The sequence below is a fragment of the Fopius arisanus genome, unplaced genomic scaffold (assembly GCF_000806365.1).
Source record: "Fopius arisanus strain USDA-PBARC FA_bdor unplaced genomic scaffold, ASM80636v1 scaffold00037, whole genome shotgun sequence".
NCBI classification, from domain to species: Eukaryota; Metazoa; Arthropoda; class Insecta; order Hymenoptera; family Braconidae; genus Fopius; species Fopius arisanus.
This window is the reverse complement of record NW_011887776.1, coordinates 968,070-987,386: the sequence shown is the minus strand read 5'-3', so window position 1 is coordinate 987,386 and position 19,317 is coordinate 968,070. Positions and strand designations below refer to the sequence as shown.

Sequence of the window (19,317 nt, the reverse complement as noted above, 5' to 3'; positions counted from 1 at the left end):
CAGTCGGCTAAATTTCAGTTAAACAAATGAAAAACAAAAAGTATTCGTACAGCAGAAAATAAAATTCACCCCGTCGACTTGATGGACACCCCAGCATTGCAATAAAAACTTGGTTAATAAAAAAAAAACACCCCAACATTGCGTGTTGCGCCCTCCCTCTCCTGGGGTGCAGTACTACGATGCCGCTGAGGTCACTCAAACCCGTAGAACTGAACCTCTCTTTAGTTCCGTAGCCGCCGTTATAAATATCTCCATTTTTTCTTTGCTGTAAGCGCCGCTGATCTCTCTTCCAATCTCTGTAAAAACTCTCCACGTGAGCACAAATGGCGAGACTCACCAACAATAATCTGTCAGTTGTAGTTGCATGGAATAAACATTATTGAAAGTACAATCTAAGTGCTTTCGGACGTTTTCGAGGGGAGAAATTGGATTTTATTTCAACGAGAAGATCGAATTTTCCAAGGATGACGTACATGAGCTCCTGGGAGGAGTTCGAGAAAGGAGCAGAGCGGTTATATCTCCAGGATCCAGCAAAGGTACTCCACAAAAATCACCTGTCCCAAATAATCAAAAATTCATTAATTAAACGGTGGAATTTTTGAGCTCCATGGACGCCAATCGGATTAATCGATTAATTATTCGTTTTGTGAAATTACAGGCTCGTTATTCTATGAAGTACTGTCACAACAAGGGAGTGTTGTGCCTCAAATTGACTGACAATCGAACAGTATGTGATTATTTTTTTTTTTAAATAAATCCTCGTATTTATTCAGTTGAGGTGCTCAGGTGTATATGTAAGTTGTAATGCAATAATTATTTTGTAATTAAGGCCTGTTGTTTTTTCGTTGTTTGGATGCAGTGTTTGCAGTACAAAACAGAAATAGCCCAAGACCTTAAGAAAATGGAAAAATTCATCGGGAACCTGATGAGGCACATGGCGTCCAAGGATAATTAAATATCCAATGAGACTTAGGTATAATATATTTTTAATAAAAAACATTCAAACAATTCGGTTGACTACAAGTCATCATTTTTTTCCTCATTCATCAAGAGATCCTGTGACTAGTACGATTATCATTTTTTATTGAAATACAGAGTTAAACATTTATTAAGTGTAAAAAAACATTGACTCCCTGGTGATGATTTCCGAGTTCTTCATTTGGGGTGGCTCCTAGATCTTCGCGTTAATGTTCTGGAACCATTAAGCATTTTATTCGAATTTAGACTGGGGCATAATTCATTTAGGGGAATAATTTGCAAGTGAGAATTGATGTGGGGATGGACGGCACGCGGGGAACGACTTACGAGATAATTGGCTGAAGTACTGCATCCAGAGTAGCATCAACAGACGAATTTTCTTGATTCGAAGGCAGATCATAGCGCCCATCTCCCAATAGTGGCATTTGCGTCTACACCAAATTTAAATAAACAACTACAGTACTCCATTAGTAGCTTTATCAACCAATAAAACGAAATCACATTACTGGAATATCCCTTTATCCTTGAAAACGGGGTACGTGAAGCAATGGCTGAAGCAGAGGCGTTCACACAAGTTAAAAAACAAAAAAATTATTATCCAGAACCTACCACTCGTAGTGCCCTCGTGCTGTCGGCTGAGCTGGAACAGCAGCTGGAGAAATCCTGGGGTGTGCTCTCCCCAAGTCCACTGTCAGCATTACTTCCCACGAGTACTCGGCTATTTCGTGCACTCGTGTCACAATCTCTCCTCTCATAATCGTACCTAACATCCGGATACTTTGGTTCATATCGACTGGACCTTATCGATGTTGCCTCGTAAATTCCCTCTCGACTGTGACGCACTCGTCTCTCTCGCCTGTCGATCGTCGAAATCGGTCTGAAAGCGTTAATCTCTTGTTGTCTTCAATCTGGCCCCCTCAATAGCTTCTTTTTTTTTTTCAACGAAAACAAAGCCAGACAATTGGTGCTGATGCACGGGAAATAAATAAACAGTGCGACAGGCTGTTAATAAGTGATTTATTACTGTAAATCATGCTTCGAACGAATAAATAAAGGGCATGCTCAAACTCCTTCAGCTGTACATGCTTCAAATAAATTAATTCAAAATAATCAAACGAGTAGGAGTTGAGAGGGCAAAATCCAACCTTCTGAATTTTTTTTTGTCCAAAAAAATATTCAAGTCTCATGGAAACCGACGAATGACTCCCACGAAATGGGACTATTTTGTAAAGTACAGTTCGATTTATTTATCTGTTAATAAATATAAATATCGTGAGTGAAAATATCTCAAGTCCATTTTGCCCCACAATTTCCTGAACTAATCATGCATAGTGGAGGGGGTTTCATTCTTTTCAGTTTTTCTCTTCCATTTTTTTTTTTTTTCAAACAATGACTACAGATCCCGTCTCATCCTCCATGGGAGGAGGATTGTAGTGGGCTGATGTCTTCTTGAGATCATCGTACCTAGGTGGTAACGAGGCATCTACGCCATTCAGACGAGGATTCACCGACTGCTGGTGCACCTGAGTGAGCCCCTGAGTTTGCACCACTTTGTAGGATATCTCACGACGCTGTTGCTCACTCATTCCTGAAGTGTCGATTAAACTAAACTCTAAGTGTCTGGAAATCATTGAAAAATATTATTTTTCCTGTTTACTCTCCATTGATTTTTCGGGGGGAATTTTTGGAATTTTTGTAGGACTCACTTTCTAAGCTCGTCTGGCAATTTTTGAGATGGGGACCGGTGTCTACTTCTGTGTCGTCTCCTGGGCTCTGTGTGACTGACCTAGACAAAGATAATTTTGAAAATAATTAAAACGAATTACGAATATATATTAAACCGGCGAAAACTACTCTTGACTTGACATTAAGAAATATTGAATTTTATTAACGATTTTTTCAAGACATTTGCAATATTGATTAAGTGGTCTTGCCAAGTCAATAGAGAAATTGCCAGTAATTCAGAGAGTAGAAATGCTTGCCACGGCTCTTTGAACTCCTTCTCCTTTTCTCCTCTGGGCCTCTCTCCATTGTGGCTCCGAGTCCACCAATTCGTGTCTGCGAGACATAAAAAATAATAATAAAAGGGGGTGCAAGAAAATTGGTCGAGGATATTCTATGCATTGAATTTTTTTCCACCAAATTTGGCTTCTTATTTCCAAGTCAATCGGAAATGAAAATTGTCCAAGGAACAATAAATTTATTATTCATAGTTTCATTTTCCGGATGGATGTAGTATGTACCGTGAATTCCTAGAGCTTCGGTGTTTTCTCCGGTGTTTTCTGTGACCGGATCTACTGTCAGAGCCTCTAGACATTTCCGATTCGCAATCCGAGTGGCGACTGTGTCTTCTGTGACTGTGGCTGTGGCTTCTTCTTCTGTGGCCACTTCGACTGTGACTGTCACCAGAGCTCTGGCTCTCCACCGAGGAACTTCTCCGTTGAAGGCGACTCAGTAGCTGAGGAATCCATAATTATTCACATTTATTCCCAGTAAAGAAAATAAAATTTTCAATATAAAAAAAATCGATGGGAATTGAAATACATGCGTGACATGACTAACAGACTGCGAGTAATTGACTTGTTTTGATCGTTCTCCTCGTCTCTCTTCAGGTTCTCGACAGCGAGAGAAATGATAAGAAAAAGGAATGGGATATTATCCCATTAAATTATCGTAAAAGGCGAAATAAAATCGCTGCGAAATGGTTAGAAAAAGGGCCAGTAAAGTTGTATATGGTGATATAAAATAAGTGATGATGGAAGTATTGAACTTACAGCAGGTGCAGTGCCTGCCGATCTGACGGAACGTGGACTCGATGACGTATAAAGTCCACGAGGTTGACTCTGTGTCCACGGTGCACTCCTAGTGCTTCTTGGGCTGGAATTATTAACGTGCCTCGAGGCACTGCAGTTACTCGAGTTGATCGTAATGTTACGATCGATTGCTGGAGTTTCAACAAACGGTCCAACCATCTCCTGGCCCTCAACAACACGCCTCTGGGCCCGACGACTCGGTGCACGTTGAAATGCTGGTGGTGGATTACGACGAATTGAGCCCTGATGTTTTTCAGAGGTCGGTGGACTGTAAGAGCGGAAACGAGAGTACGGACTCAGTGGTGGTGGACCTGTCGCCATCAGCCTGAAGAAAGACTGATGCTCTTGGCAGCATTTCCATAAGTGACGACAGGCACCTCTCGATGGTGTCTCGAATCCATGGGTTCGCTCCTCCGAATTCTTTTCACTCACTCGGAGCATGAAGTAACGACCCTGGACAATTTCACCGATTGTACAGAATTGTAAGTAAAGAATGAACATGTCAGATCGTTGAAATGACGTACAATAATTTATATAAAATTTAGGTGAATCCTGGATGACTTTATATGCGAGTTATGAAGTTTGGAGGTTCATTAAAATTACGAAATTCCAAGTATTTAGGAAACTATGAAGTTATAATTGGCCAGGTTGTGAGGAACTGGAGATGAGTTTTGAAATATCAAAGCCTCAAGTTCTTCCTGGAGCTCACCTTATAGTATATTTTATTGATCCGTGGCCAGTAATAATTTCCCACTTTAGTTTTATTCCGGAGAAGGATAATTCCGCTGGGTGTGAGGCCGAGAAAATACTCGACGTTATCTTCCCCCTGAAAGTATTGAGCGTTGAAAAAAAAAAAAATGCGCAAATGTGGAAAAAGGAAAAAGGAAAAAAGTTATCAGACTTCAAGCGTAAATATTTACCAATACTGGATGCAAATCAACTCCGTACATTTCCAGCCATTTAACTTTATCTAAGTAATTGAGCTCCGCAGCGGAGGGGAGTTGACCCCTGGAAAGAGAATAAAAATCATGCAAAAGTAGAAAAAAATTGTGGGCTCATTTGCACGATAGTGTAATGAGACTTACACAAGTGTTTTATGGAGCTCAACGATTCTGGCCTCAAGTTCCGCTGTTTGATTGGCCAGAAATCTAAATTCCGTGACGTATCCGAGGGAATGCCTCCTGGGATCGTAATCACCGAGTTCCGCTGGAGAAAATATAATCAATTTGATAAAATTCTATTCCATTACTAAATTCATTTGCGCCCAATGAATTTTTCAATAACATTATTCCATTGTATTTTCTAAGAAAATGAAATAATTCTAGAGATTACCGTGAATAATACAAGACGCAATGAAAAATGGAATTCCGAGTAGCTGAAATATTTTCGGAGAACACCTGAAAAGAATTTCTCCCCACGACGTGATTTTTTCTCGAGAAAATAAAACTGAACTAAAGTGAAATAATAAAGTGACTTACGAGTATGAATGAAGAAGATGTTTTCCGGTTTTCTCGTCACGCTTAAAAAGACTTAGCAAACGATTAACGGAGGACTGGTCACAGGACACGTTCATTAGAGAATATGAAGAGGAAATAAAATGTGGAAAATAAGAAATGCCGAGGAATTACACATCTCGAGTAACAAGGAAGACCACAGATCGATTAGCCTGGAGTGTAACTGGAGCCGCTCTTTAACGACTTGGAAAAACCACGAGCAAACCAATGGGATATTACGTTACCAATGGGTCTAGAGGGCTTCAACCACTGGCTACACTGAAGACATGACAGACGCATCATTCAGACAATAATGCTGCACTTTGTTTGTAATTAAATGACCTGACATTGATGGATGTCTGGTGTGTTGGCCAATGGTTTTATATTTACAGCCCCCCTCAAGGCACTCCGGTTTATGCTCGAAATATCGCCACTAATGGTCTGTTCCGCAACAGCTAGAATCTTTTATAACGTCATATTTAACATCGTGGAAATTTAACTACGTGTAATCGCATAAGATGTCTAAATGAAGTTGAAGGTTTAATGGGAATTTTTCATTTTCCGAGTACATCATTAAAATTGTCATCGTTCTACGAGTGCACTTGTCATCTCATCTCACTCGTTTCTATTTACTTGCATAAATTATCACGACGAGGTGAGTTTATTCAACGAGGGTTGAATGCCAAGTTCTTGTGAAATACATACCGGTGGAGAATTGTGTTAGATCGGAATGAATTGAGAGTATCACTGGCTCTCAATTTCAATTATATTCTCAGAATTTGTCATTCAATCATGAAAAATTGTACAATTAAAATTGGAAAGCAAAGGGAGGATGAGCGCGTGAAAAATGTAAACGATCACTTTCATTATTTCTGCAGACTATTATCTCAAATAGAATCAAAGTAGTTCAATTAATCTCCGTAAGACTGGGGATAATGGAAGGTCGAATGGGAAGGGTAGGGGTACAGGTAGGGACTGAACTTAGGGAATAATGATCATTTAAGTGAGGTCAGATAAGATTAATAAATAAAATATGGGGAAGAAATGAGTGGCTGGAGATAAGGTTGAATAGACGGGGGTTGGTTAATTCATAAGAGTGCATCCTTCAATCTCATGAGTTATTTCACATATTACAACGGTCAAACCGCAGAATCTCGGTGCTGAGAGTATCTCCGTTGGTGGTTTATGTTACTCTTATTTTTCTTTCCCTTTCATTTGGTCAAAAAGATCCACGGGAAGACCCCTTGGCTCCTATTTTCCTCTGTTTCACCCGGAGCACATAAACGACCAACATTCATTCCTTCTATCTTTTGATGCACCAGGAGACGGCAAACATTTGCCACACATATCTCTATTTGCCCGTAACTTTGAATCTCGCGGTTGATAACTGCGGAAAATTCAAATGTCTTCTGCCTTCTCTCCTCTTTTCATCTTTTACATCTCTCACAAATTTTTTTTCACCGTGTAATTTTTTTTTTCACATTACTTTTGTAAGATTCATGTCGTGGGGGAGTGAGGATGGGCATGAGAAAGCGCGGGAAAGTCGTTTTCAGGGGATCAGAGACAATTGTGTCGGGCGTCAAGATTTTCCCCTGAGTTAATGCATTCGTCGCATCTTTTGTGCGTTTGTATGGGTTTCAAGTATTTCTTCCAGACTTTGATAATTGTTTTTTGAGGGGGGACTAATGATGTTTTCCGGAGACATCGTGGGAATTTGTTTGAGGTGTCTGGGAGTTGAGAAAATAAATTCAAATAAAATGGAGGGATTTCCCCTAAGAGTCATTTTTCCCTGCGCATCCCGAAATTTCATTGAGAATAAATAATTGACTTGATGTAAAATAGATAGTGTACTCACACTGTACAACATAAGCGCCAAGTTCCGCAGCCAAATCGAATGAAACTGGAAGTCTCCCCTGAACAATGTCCTGTTTGACTTGCAGGAAGAATTGATACCTGGAAGAGCACCCAGAGGGTGAAAAAAAAAAGTGAAAATAATGAATGTAAAAAAAATGAGACGAGACTCTGCAATTTGAGTGTTGTCAGGGGATGCCCCCCGGGCACAAGCCGGGAGTCCCAGGGATAATTCACCAGGGATCACCAATCGGAAGGAGAACCTGGAAGCGATGTGATTTCGAGCATCCAACATGAAATGACGGCTACTCTATAATTTACCCCTTCTCCTTGGCGTGGGTAATTGGTGCGTTCCACTAATTGTCGGGTGAATTTCTTCAATACAATTTGGCTCCCCCCACTTTACTCCTCTCACCCCCTTTGTTAAACTCTAAACAAGTTTAGAATCCTCTTTTCCCCCGGTTTCTCAGTATTTTTCTGTCTTTAACAAAGTAGCTCGTTGAAAGCCTCTGGGTTCGAGGGAATTAACGAGTTTCGCTCGATTCAATGGCTCCATTTCGTTTGATAAACTTTGTCGTTTAATTCTTGTACTGAATGTCGAGTCTATTTAAACGATTTTATTATGCCGAATGAACAGGTTGTTGAATGGAATGCTCATGAATAGATTTGTTTTTCTCCGAATTAAAGCTATTGTGGACAGATGCTGACGATCGTTTGAACCGTCAAGTGATTAAATGAATTTTTTACTAATCCTGAGTTATTGTTTTAATAGCTTTTTCATTTCTCAATGAGGGATTGTTAACGTCAGGAAAATGAGAGCGTGATGAGGATGTAAATTAAATAGAGGATGGAGTAATTGGGTGGAATTCTTACCTCGTGATTTCCTCGATGAGTTTGCAGGGATCGGCGGCGTAGAATTTCACCCCAAAATAGAGGGTATGAGTGTCGGGCATGGGATCACCCTTCCTCACTTTCAACTGCTTGGCTATTTTTTTACTCGGGTCCAGCCATTGCTGTGAAGCAATCAACGAACAAATAAACCATAAATAAAGGGAATGCATGTTATTGGATGGGCTGGAGGAGACCGGAAATTACGTCGAAAACTTTGACGATGATCCGGAATGCTCCCCTCATCAATTGGATAGTCAAATTCCAACTCGAGTGAGGGAAACGTTGAGTTATCAACGATTGCATTCCATAAGCCCCAGCGAGGATTTACGTTTCTCGAGAATTAATTTGAAAAGGGTGAATTCAATTTGAGTTTAGTTGGGCCCCGAATCGGGGGATGGCCATGGCAATTCTCAATTTAACGAGAAATTTTCGATAATTTTCATTTGTATCTCCTATCCTATTACTTTCACCACGCTATTCCCATTTCCATTTCATTTGTAATCCGATTTTAAACTCAGACATATTATTATTGTTTCTCTTACTGTCTGATTCTCGTGGTCCAGGTAACGAAGACCGAAGTACGCCGTCTCCAGGAGATTTAGATGCCGGAAGACACGGTCCAGTAACTCTTGACCCAGATTTGAACTCTGAAACAACATTATTTATTGTTTATTATTCACAACCGGAGTTCAAATGAATCCTCGAAATTTCTCTGAATTTACAATAATTTTTTCCTCTGAGAAAAGATTTTTTGTCCAACAAAACGTGATATTAATTAATAAATAACAGATATTTTTTCGAATAAATTAATGAACTTTTGAAAATACGGGGATGGATGGCGAAAAATGGGATGAAATGGATCGTGAGCGTGAGGCTCATCGGAAAAATGCGATAAATGCCAAAAAAAAAAGTTTCCATCAAGATGAAAACGTGCATTGATTTCTGTACGCATTGGTGCACCGAGGCTGAACGTACATGCACGAAAGTCGGTCTGGTACCCGAGATTGAAATCGGTGGTTTCCTGTTCCCACTGGAGCCAGGCGTCCGTGACGTCCATTTGTTTTCCCCTCTGGCCTGGGGTCCCCCTTGCCACCAGCTCCACCAGCTCCACCAGCTCCACGAGGACATGCACCACTGACAGAGCTACGGGCGACGCCCTCACCGTACGTGCCCAGAACCCCATACACCCCCACCTCCCCTTTAAATTATTTCATTTTTCACTTCATTCTCATTTTCATCAAATTTTATCATCAACGTCAACCCACAATCCAACGGCAGAAAAAAAATTGCACTCAATTATTTTGCTGATGCATCATATAATATATATAATATATTATATTCACTGTATGCATTCGAAGAATAAATAAATATTGAAAATATGTGTAATGTTATTTGAAAAAATTGGTAGTTGTTGAAAAATTGTAATACTTCTTTTGAAAATAAACACGTGTGTATAAGTCGATGTGGTCAGTAGAAAGAAAAGGAAACGAGTGATATAAAAAAGGCACCGACGGAACAAAGAAATACGGGGGAGAGGAAAAATGCAGAAATGCCGTGCGTGTCGGGGGTCAATCTCTGCTTTCAGACCAGATTCACTGAAAAATAGCGGAGAGCTGCCACAATTTTTTATAAAAAAAAAAATTCAACATCAAACGCTCACGCCGTGTAATTAGCCGTCATTTCGCGCTCTCGTTGGATTCACCTCGTTTACGAGTAGGGGAAGGAGTTCTACTCCTGGGGATCATTCACGTTTCAAATTGGATGATTTTCTTTTTACTTCCTTTTATTCTCGTTGATTTTTCTCGAGGAGGTGGAATCACTGGCATCACGCACTCAGACAGTGTTGGGGAAATTACTATTCCCTTTACTGTCAGAGAAACTTTTGGAATTTGTTAAAGATTTCAATTAAAACAATAATATGTGATGTGAAAAATGAATAGGGGAAGATTCCTGATGTTTTCTCGAGAATTTTTTCACTCCGTAGAAAGCCATTTCCCTTTCTCCCTAAAAAATAACTCCTATGAAATGTTAATTCCCTAGTCGACCCGAGAAAATTATCATTCAACGCGGATCCAGCGTTTACATCGGTATGTGCCAGGCTTGCCCCAAGTCCGGGTATACAACGGGCGTGACTCGGCAGTCCATTTTAAATATAAAAAAAATTCCACCACCAAAACCCCAACGAGAAATAATAATCCCAAAGAAATCAAATCAATCAATCGAAAAAATCCCCACGAACAAAGTACTTTTCCATTATCAACAACAAAATTTCAAAAATCAAAAAAATTTAACCACCCATAATTGAAAATTCAGGGATATTGACTGGAATTTCCGGAAATGTCAACCAGTGGATGACAGGAAATCACGCGAGCCTGGAAATGACTGGGCCCTCGATGGAGGTGGGCCCCACCCCAGGGGGTGCCCTCTCGCAATTTCTCCCCTCATTTTCTAAGACATTCGCCGAATGCTGCGTGCACTCACGTATACATCCCCCGGCAAAAAGTACGTGATGATTATACGGTATCTATGGGGAACGAAACAGAGGACCTAAAAAAAATTAAAAGACTGCCCCTCAGAATAAAAAGCACTAGTATAAAAAAAAAAAATGATTGAATTACACTATTTTATGAGTCTGATTGATTAATAGTTATTTATTAAAATGAGCAATCGTCTCGATTGGGAAAAAAAAGACGCAGAACGAAGCGTTCACCTAAAATAAATGTCACTCTCCTTTTTTCACCCGGGGAGTGGTTATTCATGGTACCCGTATTTATTATTTACCATAAAAGTCCGGATAAAAATAATATTCATCTCTCCATATGGGCCATGAAATACGCAATAAACTTTTGTGACTCGCCTTTGTGTCTATGCCTTCTCCTTGGGTTTTCAGTACTGTATCCCCAAGACGTTGCCATTGACCCCGAATGGATGGAACGAGTGGAGTACAGACGAAAGGCAGGAAAAAAATACCGAAACAAGAGGTGGAGAGAAATAAAAAAAAACGAGCACGTCAGGGGGGCATACGTCAGAGGCATTCGAAAGTAGAAATGTTTCTTGGGGGCACCTCTTGTGCTCGACTTAAGCCCCTTTTTCCCGTACCACTATCTACCAGTTATCGGTGGTATTCTATTTTTTTTTTTCAACATTTTTTGTTGTAGATCCTGGTAGCTTTTACCACAGGAAATTTGTGTGGAGTTCGAGAATAAATTGTGGACGTCATATAATTAAATTTTGAGTTGAGAGATTTTTTCTGGATTAAATAAGTGATTTTCGTGTGTCGAGTGACACCTGTAGCGATCCGTTAGTCTCTCTAACGTTTTTCTTTATGAGACATAGAATGCATTTGGGAGGATTCTGAGGGATTAATTAGAAGAAGAATTCAGAGAGGCTTTCAACGGGAATCAAACCTGAAACCCGGGGATTACCGGTGCGTAAATCGTGAGAAACCGGATTATCTCGTCTTGTTGACTTGAAAATTGTTTCGGGTGAGTATCTAGAATTTTACTCCAAGGGATTTTCCACCAGGAGCACCCCATTGCATCGACGCAAAATGAGAAATTGCGATGAAAATTGAATTCAAGCACAATATCCCAGATTAAAAAAATATCCAACCAGCACACCCTGACCACAAGTCCAACGACACCCTCATTAAAGCTCACGAGAGAAATTACTCATCAACTCGTTGAATCCCGAAAAATGGTGAAAGATATTCCACCTGAAACCCGTGTAATTGCCTTCAACACTTGGATGATTTCCCCAGCCCCGCGTAGACAGAAAAAAAAAAATAATGCCGTGCATTTGAGCCACGTGGTGCGAAGTTGAGGAACGAGGTGCCTTACAGACACCACCGGCACGCAAGGTCGTATGAACAAATAAACGAGTACCTGAGCCACATAATGAAAGTGTGCAGCAGTTGAACGGGTAAAAGGCAACATAACACGGGGAAAATGAGAATAAAACATCTTCAGGGGAGATATGGAGGGTAAAAAAAAAGGGGAATGAGAGAAAAGAGGGCCTCAGGCGACTCTAGATGCCCGGGTAGTTATAGGTGGCATACAGAGATCCAAGTAATCATCTTTGGGGTTCGCGTGCTTTCGATGAACAGCGGGGCCATGGCCTAGCCCTCAGGCATCATTCGCTTTCGTTTGCAACCGTTTATTTAACCATTTCTCGATGGGTGTATCAGCCCCCCAGCGAGGTTTCAGGTACATCTACCTTTCGTGGGAATCGCTACCCATGATCCACATGCATTCTTCTTTTTGCATTCTTCACTATCGATTTTACCAATTTATCGTCTCATACGCGGATTCCCCATTTTTTTCGGACCTTATCATGTCCTTTTGCTCGCGATAATTTTATCGCGTTTTATGATCGAGTGGGACAGATACTGCAATTCATGTATTTATTTATTTATTCATGTGTGTTTATTTGTTAATTTATTGTGTCGTTCGAGCAACTTGCAGGGAAGCAAATCAATTTGGAAGATTTTTTTCTCGAGGTCTAGGAAAAATTGGGGGAATATTTTCGATGGATAGGAGTGAATCTCAGGTTTATTGGTGATGATATCGTAAATCATATGTTAATACCGGTTGGTGTAGCATGCCGGAAGGGCTTATCTCTATCCGGTCGTATTATCTGGCATGTCTCGCACCGTATAAAGCCTCATCGTAATTCCAGACTTCTATATAATACACGTTATATTCGCAAAGGGACCGGTCCATCTTGTCCGTTTATATGCAGCATCTCTTCTGTAGTCGTCCCGGAAGACGGTTTTTGCTGAACCGTTTGTCAGTGCATCCCCCCTTCGACCCCCTTTTAGCCCCCGATTAATTTGGCCAGGGATGTGAGTTCCTGGGGGTTTTCAAAAAATTTGTGGTTTTTTTTTTAACCGAAATTGGAGGAACAGCGAATTTTTTGCATAAATATTTTTTATAGAAAATCGTGAGGACTCGGAAAGAGCCCTCTGGGGTGATGGTATATTCCCAGGGACCGCGGGTATTCAACGAGCTACTATCTACTACTAGTTGTCTTGTCCTCTCACCCCACTGATAATTAATGCTCGCACGTTACGCGCTTCGTTAGCCATCCAACGGCTGTGTTTCCGCCTACCAATCATTCCACTGATCGATCACCAATTAAAATGTCTTTAACATTTTTCATATTTTTTTTTAGTCACCATTTCCAACTCCTTCCACCGTTATCGCTGTAATTAGGGAAATTATTCCTTCTCGGAGGGAATTTACTCGCGTCGAAGTGCGAAGCGATCGTGTTTACTTCAAATGTTGTCAATATATTTTGATAGTAATTACGTCTTTTATTTTTATTTTGATTGATTGGATTGACGTGGATAGAAATGATTTTATGGAGTAATTAAATAATAAGAAATAATTTTTTCAGGTCGATGGGACGTTCCAGATTGAATCGACATTTTTTTTTCTCATGTTGATTTTTCAGGATGAGGAAAATTGAGAGATGGCTGATAATTAATGAGACCTGATGCTCCACCCAATAGTAGTAATCTGCGCCCTCCCCCACGTCAAGCGCAAATTTCTCGAAAATTCGGATAATTGGACCGTGCGAACTTTTAATGACTCAATTTCTCCGTACGACTCAATTGTTGAACAAAAACCGAATGTTGTCTTGCCTCATCATCCCGTGAGAACTCGTATTCCCCAAATAGTTTATAAAAAACTTATTGGTGTTGGACAGGAATACCCAGAGGATAATTGAATGGGTTAAAAGATTTGTGACAATTGAGATAAATTGTTTCCAAATAACTGGGTAATGGTTCAGAAATTTTAGGGTAGAGTTGGAGGTGAGGCACGTGCATAACTGATCCTCGAGGAATTTCCCCTCTGGTGTTCACGCCCTTCGTCGAAATTTCTCGAGGGGATGGGAAGACAAAAAAAGGAGGGGGTGAGGGCCCGGAGGGCTGCCGCGTGAATTAGCGGAGCCTTGAGGGGGGACAGGGGGATTTTGAAGGGTTGGCGTCAATTTTGGGGTATCAGCTAATAACAGGGCAGGGGCCAAAGTCGGTGCCCCATGACTCTTGTATTTTTTTTTTAGGATCCGCTGTTTCACGGGGATAACGCGAATGTTTATGTGAGTACCCGGTACTTGGAATTTGAGGGGAGAGTATGAGCACTTGGCCGAGATGAAGTTCATTTAATCAAGAAAATGTGATATCAGGGGGACATGGTGAGGTGGAAGTGGAGTGAGGGTGAGGCATCTTTGGAGGAATTCCAAAATAATAAATAATCTTCTGGTACGAGCTGGTCGATTTTTCTCGAGACTTTTACCTTCGGCCGTATACTAGCAGAAAATTACTCAGACTACTCGAGCTATTCAGTAAAAAGTGTGAAATTTTTACAACCCCTAATTTACGTGGGACTCATCTCTTGTTGGTCGAGATTCTGGGAATTTTTTTGAATATTCAATGAAATTCTAATTTACACGGTATTACTTTCATGTTTTTTTTTCATCCGAGAAATTGCGATGAAAAAATTTCGATGAAAATCAAGGATTAAAAACCGGCAGACTTTCCGCAGCATTTAATCTCGATTCTAAATGAGATGAAAATTCTATTGAGATAGCAGATTGAATTTTCTTAATGAGCTCAAACATTTCTATCATTGAAATTTCAAGGGTTCTACGGGAATATCTCTCACTACTCACAAGATCTATTGAAAATATGAAAAGTTGAATATATTCACTGGATAATTCCGTGAAAAAGCTGAGTTATAATTTTAGGATTATATCTCTTTCCACGCGGGGAACAGGAATATAAATCCGTGTATGGCTGCGAGGTACTCCATTAAGTAATTTCGATTTCTCCCTCCGTCGCCCTTCAACCCATGGGGTTTTCGTTTGGCGGCTAATATAAGCACAGGGAACAATGTCGAGCCTAGAGGGGGTGGAGCTCTCAGAAAGTACTCGGGAACTCGTTCAGCATTTTTTTTTTCTTTTTTTGGTGCGAATGGGACTCCGAGAACTCCCGGGAGTACAGCACGCGTGTTTGTCTTGATGAATGGGATGTGATACGTTTCATCCCATTAGACTTCCGATCCGTTGGCTTTTTCCTGCTTTTAATTTGGATATTTCTGCACTATCGTGTGTTATATTCGTCTTCAACCCTTTCAGAACGAACAGCCAAGGGGAAAAGTTAGCAACTCGATCTCTCATCAAAATGCGCCACGATAATTCCCTCCGGGAGTACCAGAACAGTTCCAATTTGAATGGAACTTGCGCCATTTTCACTGAGTCATCCATTTCAATGAGTTAGAAACCCGTCGAGTTAACAGGTAAAATCTTTTTTCCCATCCGTCATTAATGGAATGATTTATCAATTGGATTCGAATGGGGGACGAGTCGAATGTCCCCTTATATTAAAAAATCAATGGATTATTCATTTTTTTAAAGGAAAAAAAATTCTTTTCGCCTTTTCAATCGGGGAGAAAAATCGTAAATTGTTCGGGTCGCAGGGGTGAGAGATTGTAATTAATCAGATACTCACAAGTACATCCTGCAGTAATTCGTGTTCATCCAGAAGAATGACCTTGCAGTGGAGAATCCGAGGCCTGCGACTACCAGTGGGCCTCAGTCCAGGACACAGCCATTCGACCACCATCCTTTTCCCCCTTCACTCCTTTTCCCACTTCTTTTTTTTTCTTTCAATTTTATTTAACGCCTCTTGGTTGAACCCTGACCCTTCCTCTCCTCTTCTCACCCACTTCTGTTTGATCCTCGGTGCTGACTATCTAATTCCCTCTCAGCTCGTTTCCTCAGCTTCAATTTATTCCATTTTCTTTCATCCTGGTGGAGAACAAGGCAAATTTGAATTTTCACTATTGTTTCAATTTTCTTTTTCTCTCAACTTGCATTCCAGCAGTCTTTCGAATTAATCGGTTCTAATTGGGGCAGTCTGTGGCGGGTGGAATGCAAATTCGGTACGAGTGGTTTAAATCTCGCAATGAGGTTAAACTGGAATTTATTATTCAATCAGAGAGATGGGTAATTCCAGACTATTTTTTGGGGAATTTTCATTTCTTTTTCGTGATGATTAATTAAATGAAAAATTCCCTTTGTATAATTACGTCCGAGTATTTCGGGGGAGGACGCCAATATTTTTTAGGACACATTTACTCCAATATTTCGATGCATTAATATAATTAAACGGTTAATGAAGAATTGATATTTGATTCACACTGAGGCACACTATCTCGTCATTCCGGGACATTCAAATACGAAAAGCATTTTAATTCGAATTCTAATTTTTTCCGAACTCCCAGGAACCTCTTCTCCGCGACCAATCGTTCCCCATGAATATTTGAATTTTTCCTCCCGTTACACGTATTAATACCGTTACAAAAAAACCGTCATACACACAATTCTTCACAGTTTGGTGTTTGAGCGAGGAACACGACGCACGTGCACGAGTGGGAGGACTTCACCGTCGGTTTTTTCGCCTTCACCAGTATAACGAGCGCATACCCCGTAATTTCGACATTTCAACACTCGACAATTTCCCCTTTTATTAATAAAAAAAAAAATACAACAAAATCTGATGAAAAAGATGAATTAAAACTTGAGGACCTCACATCCAATTAATACTCGCTTCAGCTACGAGATTTTATTCAACCCGCCGTCTCTCAGGAAAATGCCGGTGATGAATGAGAATTTTTATCAACCTTGACGTACTTCAAAAATAAATAAAAAAAATCCTCCCTCCTCTTCTTGCATAACTCCATGAAATGCGAGATTTTAATAATTAATCAAAATTAAAAATGTATTATTAAGAAATAGAAATTAGATCGAGGAATTTTCAAAAGCAGTTTTACGTGGGAATAAAATCGATGGACCACCGAATGAATGAGTTTTCATTAGTGAATTAAAACGTGAGGGCCTCACATTGAATTATTCTCAACTTCAGTAGCGCTATTTAATTGAATTAATATCTCCCATTCCCCCTCACCCGCGGAAAATTCCGAGTGATAAATGAGAATGGTTATCAGCCCAAGCGTCTCCAAAAAAAAAAAATGAAAAGGAAAAATGCGTCACCCCATTGCCGCCTCCGCAACCCCATGAAATCCCGAACTTTATCACTCCTAATTAATTAAAACCTGTTCTGTCCTTTCATTCCCCCAGACCCGTGTCAGAACATTGAATTTAATAATCGAGCATGTACAAAGTGGGAATTCACATGCACATACATCGCACGATATTCCCGCAGTTATTCAGGATGCGCATTGAGAGGGAACAGTAGAAAAAATAAAGCAAAAAAAAAAATGCACAATCCCTCACCCATTGTCTCGACTCCAAATTAAATGTGAAAACTCGGTAGTTCTCCCATCGCCAGGCAACAATTTCCCACGTAAACTACATACCCACCCCCCAACTGCATAAACCACCGAGCAATTGATAGCATAAGTATTCCGAAACATCCAGCAAACATATTCCCCCATAACTCAGCATGAAACTAACAATGAGGAAATAAAAAATGCGGAGTCAATGTCCTGAACATTGAAGCCCGTACACCAGTGGCATTCCATGCAGCATAAACTAACATAAACTAACATAAACTAAAATAAACTAAATTAAACTCGCGTAGTAAACGATCAATAGGAAAATCGATTTGAATATCAACCTGTGATTGGAGCCCGTTGTCACCTCCATGTGAAGACTTGTCAACTTGCAGAGTAAAAAGTTCTTCAGTGAACCTCTTAAAAATGATAAGACGCTGATGTACAAAAACACAAAGCACGTCACAGGTACAGATTGTCCACTGAATTAATGCATTTGAATTTATCCGGATTGTCGTGTATTGGGGTGAGTTACGAGTGGCGGCAATCGGTTGTTTATTCAAAAAAGCATTGAAGTACAGAAGTGGTGACCGTGGCAGTGGTTTGGATCGGACTGAGCCGAGTCAACCGGACTATTGGAATATGCCTCTTTGCCTCTTTGCCTTCACTCCTGCCACCGGCCTCATCTACCCCCCTTCCTCCACCCTCGTCATCTCCCACCTCCTCTTCACGTTCCCTGCCTTTCCTTTCGTTATGTTGTATCCATGGCCGTGCGCACACACGTATGATACAGAAAATACACCTTGGAGATGTACATGACGCTGAGAACAACCAAGAAGCCTTCATCGTGATACCAAAACGACAGGGACGAACGTACAGCTGACACCATCGGGCATTTTATCTTTAATCACTGGTCGTCATTAGTTTCTGTCTCGAGGGGACAAATCAGTCTATTTTCTCCAGTGGATGATGGACTCCTCGGTGATGCTCTCTGATTCTGGCCCTCTTCCGCTTTTCTTCCTCGGTTTTTACGGTTTTGGGGGACAAGATCTCGTGCTACCAGCACTGATTCAAGGCACTCGACTCTTCCAGAGGTTTTTTTTTTTATAGTTTTCTCACTTTTTGTTTTGTATACGCAACGCGTGCCCGCTATCCCTTTCGATTCCACTCGTCATCTTCTTGATGACTCTTCAGCGACTCTTCCAGGCGCACTGGTACACATCCATTCTTTTTGCCCTTTTTTAGGCTTCTACGTTTTTTTTTAAGTTGTTCCTCTTTTTACTGGAGTCTCTTCGAGTTTTGTGCAAGAAAAAGGGTTTTTATTCTCGGAAAGGCTATGGACTTGTCAATGGACTTCTATTCTTTTTTTCAACTTTTTCAATGCATCTTTTTTTATTTAAACCTCTGTTGGGTTCCTCTGGACGTGCCGTTGACACGGTTTTAAGTGGGTCAACTGGTCTCGACGATCTGGTTTCAGGTTTTTGATAGGGGCTTGTTCTGCTAATCCACGACACCTCCATTTGCAAGTTAAATGCACCCCGTGTTTTTATTAGTTACAAGGGTGACACTATGAATATTCAGGGATGTTTTGCTGTGATCCTGAGAGACTTTCCACAATGATGTTCCCCACCTGTGGAACACCCGAGTTTTTGAAGAATCGTGAGGGAGATAAGCTACTGGCAATAAATAAACTGTTGGCAATAAATAATTCTTCGAAGAAAATGAAAATTGTATCACAAGATCATCGATTTAATCGATTCGAACAGTAATTCGATATTTAAATTTATCGATTATAGCTGGCAAACTTCAGTCATTGAAATCGTTTTTACCACCATTCACCATTGGATAACGCGTACACAATTTCGTTGTACCGATGAGAAAACAGATACAGCAGTTTATACTCCGTGAAAATAATTCTCGAATGCAATTCGGTAAGTGCAACGACATCTCGTGCATTTTCCGAGAAATAAGATGACTTTCACCTCGGGAATG

The 19,317-nt window shown here is 40.5% G+C and overlaps 2 protein-coding genes across 5 annotated transcripts; one reads left to right on the top strand and one right to left on the bottom strand.

Moving 5' to 3' along the window:
• The first annotated feature begins 253 nt into the window (after positions 1 to 253).
• Positions 254 to 1,008, top strand: Srp9 (signal recognition particle 9). 2 transcript variants are annotated; one of them, XM_011304374.1, is made up of 3 exons: positions 254 to 536; positions 659 to 727; positions 830 to 1,008. In XM_011304374.1, exons 1-3 carry the CDS (start codon positions 465 to 467, stop codon positions 953 to 955), a joined length of 267 nt encoding a protein of 88 aa, XP_011302676.1. In that variant the 5' UTR covers positions 254 to 464; the 3' UTR covers positions 956 to 1,008. The 2 variants fall into 2 exon arrangements, with proteins under 2 accessions (XP_011302676.1, XP_011302677.1); XM_011304375.1 differs by having other exon boundaries at positions 260 to 536; positions 860 to 1,008.
• Positions 1,009 to 1,104: 96 nt separating this feature from the next.
• Positions 1,105 to 18,971, bottom strand: LOC105266324 (band 4.1-like protein 4A). Of its 3 annotated transcripts, XM_011304376.1 has the most exons (16): positions 17,670 to 18,971; positions 15,540 to 15,838; positions 8,569 to 8,673; positions 8,009 to 8,148; positions 7,140 to 7,237; positions 4,877 to 4,997; positions 4,712 to 4,799; positions 4,501 to 4,617; positions 3,753 to 4,244; positions 3,222 to 3,436; positions 2,961 to 3,036; positions 2,685 to 2,764; positions 2,443 to 2,598; positions 1,588 to 1,855; positions 1,306 to 1,409; positions 1,105 to 1,192 (listed from the first exon to the last, which is right to left on the bottom strand). In XM_011304376.1, the coding sequence occupies exons 2-16, from the start codon at positions 15,651 to 15,653 to the stop codon at positions 1,156 to 1,158; spliced, it is 2,211 nt and encodes a 736-aa protein (XP_011302678.1). In that variant the 5' UTR covers positions 15,654 to 15,838; positions 17,670 to 18,971; the 3' UTR covers positions 1,105 to 1,155. The 3 variants fall into 3 exon arrangements, with proteins under 3 accessions (XP_011302678.1, XP_011302679.1, XP_011302680.1); XM_011304377.1 differs by lacking the exon at positions 1,306 to 1,409 and having other exon boundaries at positions 1,115 to 1,192; XM_011304378.1 differs by lacking the exons at positions 1,306 to 1,409; positions 1,588 to 1,855 and having other exon boundaries at positions 1,118 to 1,192.
• Positions 18,972 to 19,317: the final 346 nt, after the last annotated feature.

What these genes read in the sequence shown, in the direction of transcription:
- LOC105266324 (XM_011304376.1), bottom strand. Translation starts at nt 15,653, where the DNA reads ATGGTGGTCGAATGGCTGTGTCCTGGACTGAGGCCCACTGGTAGTCGC. An exon ending in TTGATTTGCATCCAGTATTG is followed by an intron (nt 4,618 to 4,711) that starts GTAAATATTTAC and finishes CAATACTTTCAG; the next exon opens with GGGGAAGATAACGTCGAGTA. An exon ending in TTGCCAGACGAGCTTAGAAA is followed by an intron (nt 2,599 to 2,684) that starts GTGAGTCCTACA and finishes AATGATTTCCAG; the next exon opens with ACACTTAGAGTTTAGTTTAA.
- Srp9 (XM_011304374.1), top strand. Translation starts at nt 465, where the DNA reads ATGACGTACATGAGCTCCTGGGAGGAGTTCGAGAAAGGAGCAGAGCGG. An exon ending in ATCTCCAGGATCCAGCAAAG is followed by an intron (nt 537 to 658) that starts GTACTCCACAAA and finishes GTGAAATTACAG; the next exon opens with GCTCGTTATTCTATGAAGTA. An exon ending in AATTGACTGACAATCGAACA is followed by an intron (nt 728 to 829) that starts GTATGTGATTAT and finishes TTTGTAATTAAG; the next exon opens with GCCTGTTGTTTTTTCGTTGT.